We start from the raw sequence: 6,000 nt of genomic DNA, 5'->3' as shown, positions 1-6,000 counted from the left end.
GGCAAAGATTTCTTAGCTAGGACACAAAAAGCATGAACCATTAAAGTAAAAACAAGGTAAACTGGACTTCATCAAAATGAAAATCTATTCTTCAAAAGACATTGCTAAGCAAACAAAAAGACAAGCCACAGAATGGGAAAAAATATCTTAAGAGACATATCCAACAAAGGATGTGTATCCAAATGTACAGATTCTTTTAACTCAATAATAGTAAGACAGTAACAGCAACAACAAACATGGGCAAGAAATTTGGATAGACATCGCAACAAGGAAGATATAAAGATGGCAAATAAGCATAGGAAAGATGTTCAATATCATTAGTCATTAAAGAAATAAATCAAAACCCATGAGAAACTACTGCACACATCCTAGAATGGCTAAAATGAAAAAAGGCTAACAATACCAGAGGCTGGTGAAGATGTGGAACAAAACAACGTGTTGCCAGTGGAAATGCAAAATCATGCAGCCACTATGGAAAAGTTTGGCAGTTTCCTAAAAAGGTAAACATATATTAATACTACCACCATACAGTCCAGGAACCCTACCACTAGATATTTATGCAAGATAAATTAAAACATGTGACTATAAAAAAGGATCCATATGTGAATGGTTACAGCAGCTTTATTCATAACAGCCCCAAACCAGAAATAATCCAAATATCCATCAAGTGATAAACTGATAAACAAGTTTTGGTACATCTATCAAATGGAATAAACAAGTATCAGCAATAAACAAGTATCAACTACTTACGGCATGCAAGCATGGGGGAATCTCAAAAGCATTATGCTAAGCTAAAGACACAAAGGGGTATATATTGTATGATCTCATTTGTATGACATTCTGGAGAAGACAGAACTGTTAACACTAGAAATCAGCTGAGCAGTTGTGAAGACCTGGGGTTGGCAGGTAGAAAATTGACTACAAAGAGGTAGGAGGAATTTTGGGGTAACAGAAATGTCCTATTACTTGATTGTGGCACTGGTTACATGGCTGTATAAATTTGCCAAAATTCTGGATGCTTTAAAAATGCGAACTTCACTGTGGGTTAATTATACCTCAATAAACTTGACTTTGAAAGGTAGCTCTTTCAATCTAAAGCATGAACCAGGTATAATTAATCATTCTGTCCTCCATATGCCAGATCTAAGGCCCACCCTCAATTCTGCAGCTTAAGTGGAAGTAGAGGCAGTAGTGACAGAAGATGGAAGCAAAATGGCATTAAGTAGTAGGAAGAGAAAATGAGAGGGAGAAAGAAGGCAAGGATGCCAAAATATGTGTAAGGGGAATGTGCCAGTTAAGATCCACAGAAGAGAACGTAATCATTTTAATTTCAAGGAATTTATCTTACAGATATTTTCAACAAGCCCAATATGGCTTTGTATTTGCTACATTTACTGCTATAATTGCAAAAGCTGGAGATAACTGACATTCATCCATTAGTAAAGAGATGACCACCTTCATTACAGATGTTCAAGGTATATGAGGGGGTTAAGTGCCGGGCGCGGTGGCTCACGCTTGTAATCCCAGCACTTTGGGAGGCCGAGGCGGGCGGATCACGAGGTCAGGAGATCGAAACCACGGTGAAACCCCGTCTCTACTAAAAATACAAAAAATTAGCCGGGCATGGTGGCGGGCGCCTGTAGTCTGAGCTACTCGGAGAGGCTGAGGCAGGAGAATGGCGTGAACCCGGGAGGCGGAGCTTGCAGTGAGCCGAGACTGCGCCACTGCACTCCAGCCTGGGGGACAGAGCGAGACTCCGCCTCAAAAAAAAAAAAAAAAGACTGAAGTAGCAGCACTAGGGCTGTCCATAAAAAGACTAAAGGATACTCCTGGCATTTTGTTGAATTAAAAAACCAAGTGGCAGAATGGCACATATGGTGATCCTGTTAGAAAACAACAAAACCATGCACACATGTTTATACGGGAAAGGTCTGAAAGGTGCATGCCAGGTGTTAAGTGCTTGCAGAGAGAGCTGCAGAGAGGAGGGTGTGGCTGGATGACACCTGTGTGGAATGGAAGATAGATGCCATATTTCCATTTTTAAATTCTGTACAGTTCTGTGTTTTTCAACTGATACATACTACTTACGTAAGAAAAATGAGTAAAAATAGAGGGCCACACAGGCAACAGCCATTAGGTTATGCACAGAGAAGGAAAAACTTCAGAGGTTGTGCTGCCATCTTCTGGAACAAACAAGAATCTACAGGAACAGAAACACGATGGAAGAACGTCAAGGGTTAGTTACCTAAGTGAAAAACCACGGCAGGAAAAAAAACCATTTTGAAGCCAAGCTTTTGATTTAACCATGAATGAAAACAAATTGGAAAACAACAACAACAAAAAACAAAACAAAAAACAAGAATGACCAACTACAGAAATTATTAATGTTTTACACATCTTGTACAAATGAGACCTGGTAGATAAAACTGCATCTAACTTGCATTGATTTTTTTTTGGAAAAATGCCTATTTGTTATTGACAAATGTCAACAAAATGTTTACAGTGAAACATTTTGAAACTAACGGTGTGTTTACATTTTTAACTGCTGCTAGAAAAAGAGAACATTTCACATTTGAAAAACCATGCCCAAATCACAGATTGGAAATGTTTCCCTCATTCTCATTAGCACTTTTTGAGAAATAAAACAAAGCATGTGAAATTTTAAAAATTAAAATACAATTGAGATCATATATCATCACAGAAAACAGGGAGTGAAATAACAATCAATAGTTGTTGGTCTTCATATTAGACAAGGTAGAAATGCAAAACAATTTTATTAGGTTTCTGAAAGTTTTCTTTTAAAATCAGCAAAACGAAAAAGCTTCAAAGAAGCTAATTCATTCATTTTTTGGGGGGTAGGGGGAGTGGTGAGCTTGTTTTTAGTGGTAGCAATTTGCCAACCACACCAAACTAGAAATGGAAAAAAAAAAATCTATAAATAATTTACATGTAAAGATAAAAGAATTTTAAAAACAATCCACCCTTGAGCAGAAGAAATTGGGGATCACTTTGAGTGTTAATGTAAAATACATTAGTCTTTAGCAGCGGGAGTTCCAGACCTGCCGGTGCCAAGAAGGTAACAAATAGTCTCTATGTAAGAAGGGGGAAATGGGTGCCCAGCGGGAGCTTTCTTCCCTGCTGTGTTATTTATAGAGAGCTCTATTTGTTAACATGTTTCTGCTATCATGGAGAGGGAGAGTTTAATGATTTAAAGGATTTCAAAGACAATTGTTTAATGATATAATGATTTATGTGCATTCATAAATTCCAGATATATAGCAATGTAGTTTTTCAAACTGCTATCACCAAAACAGCCATAGGAGATGTTGCAAAAGCTAGAGAAACCAAGTCAAGTGCCACATATTATATAAAAAAAAAAAAAAAAAAGACCCGCTGGAAAACTCAGCGTTAAGAAATCAGTGACCTACTGCCACACTTCAGGTTAGCAAACTAATTTTATCAGTGAGTTTTTGGTTTTCAAAACTTTTAATGGAAAACTGTGAATTAAGTCCCAAACTGCCTGTGACTAATTAGAATAGTCTGAGAGCCCAGTCTTTAACTGAGCTGCTATATTTTCACAAAAAAAAAAAAAAAAAAAATCCTCCCCGCCAACACACAACAAAATATATAGGAATCTTGTTTAAAGGAATGAATAGTTTCACATCAGAGTTATTTCTAAATTATATATTCATTTATAATGATGAATTTGTAAGATTGTGGTTATTGAAAGAATTTTCTGAAATTTCTTGTTTAGGATTTAACCTATTAAAATAAAAATCTCATTTGAGACAGATAAAACAAGCCATCAAATCTTCTCTTAAATTTAACCAAAAGGAAAACAAGTTTTGTAATTTCAACTTTTGTTACTTAAATTTATAGCCAGGTTTCTTTTTCTAAAGAAAAATACATATCTCACCTGCTTTAAGTCTTCAAGTTTATATTTCCTTCAGTTTTCATAAAGTTCTATTAGCTCTATCAATTTATCTTTTGTGGGGGGAAAAAAAGAAAAACAAACAAACAAGAAACAAACCTATTATCCAGATAAAATCAGCCAATTCTAAAAGATGCTTCTAATAACACAGTCTAAAACTTCAGTGGTAAATATATACTTAAAAATATATATGCTAAAAAAAAGTCTAAAAATTGAGACATGTCTTCTTGGGCCTAAAAATAACCCTTTTAGCAAAGTAGTAATAAAGCATTTACTCTCTGGCGGAAGAAGAATATATTTAATAGAATGTTTTCTATCTGAATGATGAAGAAATTTATTTCTACATAAAAGTAGGTTCAACTCATTGAGTTTATTAGGAACTTTTGAAACACCGAGGTTGAACAGAGAATGGGAACTAGACAGATCATTTCAGCATGGATGGTTACTTTCCCTCTTGCCACAGGCTGTGCAGGAAATGTCAACTACTGCTTTCTTTCTCCATTATGTTCAATGCTTTCCAAGGCAGTCAGAGAGCTCTCTCCCTTACCATTAAGAGAGGATCTTCTCCGGTAGCCTTTGAACTGGGAAGTGGCTTTAGTATTTGAAAGTGTAGATATACAAAAGCTCTTCCTCCTCTTAGCAGGTTCATGGGAAGAACCAGAAGCAGGGCCCTGGCTATTTTCTGGATCTGAGACGGGAGGTGCCATCTGCGGTTTTTGTCTGGAGGACACAGTTTCTTTTCTGGGAGACATACTTTCAAATCCACTGCTGTCAAATGTACATATTGTTCTTCTTTTGGCTTTTTGGGAAGTGGAAGGAAGTGGAAGTGAAATCCATACAAGCCCTTCGTTTTCTAAATCCTTCTGTAGCCTTGTGCTGCGTCGCACTTTGGTTTCACTATTTCTCCTCTGAAAGGTTTGCTCAATGGCATCAGACAAATCTTTAAACAGTTCAGAATTTTCTAAACTACTTTCTACAGAGCTGCCCACACTGGAGGATGGTGTGTGATTTCCATTGTTTTCCAAACGTAAACTTTGACCATCAGAATAACACATGGAGCGTCTTCTATCTTTCCTGTCTCTGCAACTCACAACACTGCTACTTTCCATGGGTTTTCTTCCCAAATCCTCACTTTGGCTTTTAGATTCCTTCATATTTTCAATTAAGACATCTCTTAAACAATGACAGTCTTTCTGTGAATTAGGCATTAAATGACTGCATTGCAATTTTCCTTCTGCAGCTCCTAAGAGGTCATCCTTTCTTTCACACTTTATGTTTAGATCTGGTGAAATTTTAAAGATTTGACAAAGGTTTTCTGCATTTTGACCAGCAGTAGAAAATTCTTGACCCTGCTGCAGGGTAAGAGCAGGTTTGGGACTATCTGATGCCACACGTTCTTCAGTTACAGAAGCACAAGAAACAGGACTGTCAGTTCCAGGTTTTGGTTCATTTTCACTTTCTGACTTATTTTTTGCTTTTGGAATATTTTTATTTTCATTAATGTTCATTATATTTGTGTTTGGATCTTCATCAGAAGTAGCATTGCCAAGCGATGAGGAACTTTTTATATAAGAGCAGAATTCAGACACATCATATTTATCAAAGTCTTGACGCATATGCAAATCTGGGTCATGAGGCAAAAGATCCTTTCTTCTCACTGGATGTTTAGGAGCCTTCACTTCTTCCAGTTTGCCATTTGAGTTGAAATAACCTATGGGCATGTAAATAGGTTTAAATCTAATTAAAAAGTAACAATGGGAATGAACTTTACATTTATTAAATTATCAGGTGACCTGTTTTGTTTTCGTGTTTTAAGCGTTCACAAGACCCACAAATGTTACACTGTACTTGCCCATCTGTCATTATCCTCCTCCTCTTTTAGTTCTCCCACGATCCACAGGTTAAGAAAATAGGTACTCAATGCATGAATTAATAAAGCATATAACCTCAAACTATGAAAATGAGAATGACATCTGAAACTGCTTCCTCCATTCTAACATCCTTCCCATGCTACAAGGTCCATGAGCATGAGGCAGCAACATTTCCCTGAAAATGAATGACCGCAAATG

At 36.7% G+C, this 6,000-nt stretch overlaps 1 protein-coding gene across 10 annotated transcripts in view; it reads right to left on the bottom strand.

Annotated features, from left to right (window-relative positions):
• Nucleotides 1–1,794: 1,794 nt before the first annotated feature.
• CDCA2 (cell division cycle associated 2) overlaps nt 1,795–6,000 on the bottom strand; it is a 52,479-nt gene continuing 48,273 nt past the window's right edge. For 8 of the 10 annotated variants that reach the window (XM_032144472.2, XM_058433424.1, XM_058433417.1 and 5 more), the window contains one exon: nt 4,211–5,642. In XM_032144472.2, coding sequence (XP_032000363.1) covers nt 4,414–5,642 — 1,229 coding nt within the window. In that variant the 3' untranslated portion in view covers nt 4,211–4,413. Of the gene's footprint in view, nt 2,201–3,916; nt 3,985–4,210; nt 5,643–6,000 lie in introns of those variants that run through there. The other 2 variants (XM_058433423.1, XM_058433422.1) reach the window with 2 other exon arrangements.

Source organism: Hylobates moloch, unplaced genomic scaffold (assembly GCF_009828535.3).
Source record: "Hylobates moloch isolate HMO894 unplaced genomic scaffold, HMol_V3 SCAFFOLD_22, whole genome shotgun sequence".
Lineage (NCBI taxonomy): Eukaryota > Metazoa > Chordata > Mammalia > Primates > Hylobatidae > Hylobates > Hylobates moloch.
The sequence above is the reverse complement of the archived record's forward strand: the minus strand, read 5'-3'. Positions and strand labels throughout refer to the sequence as shown.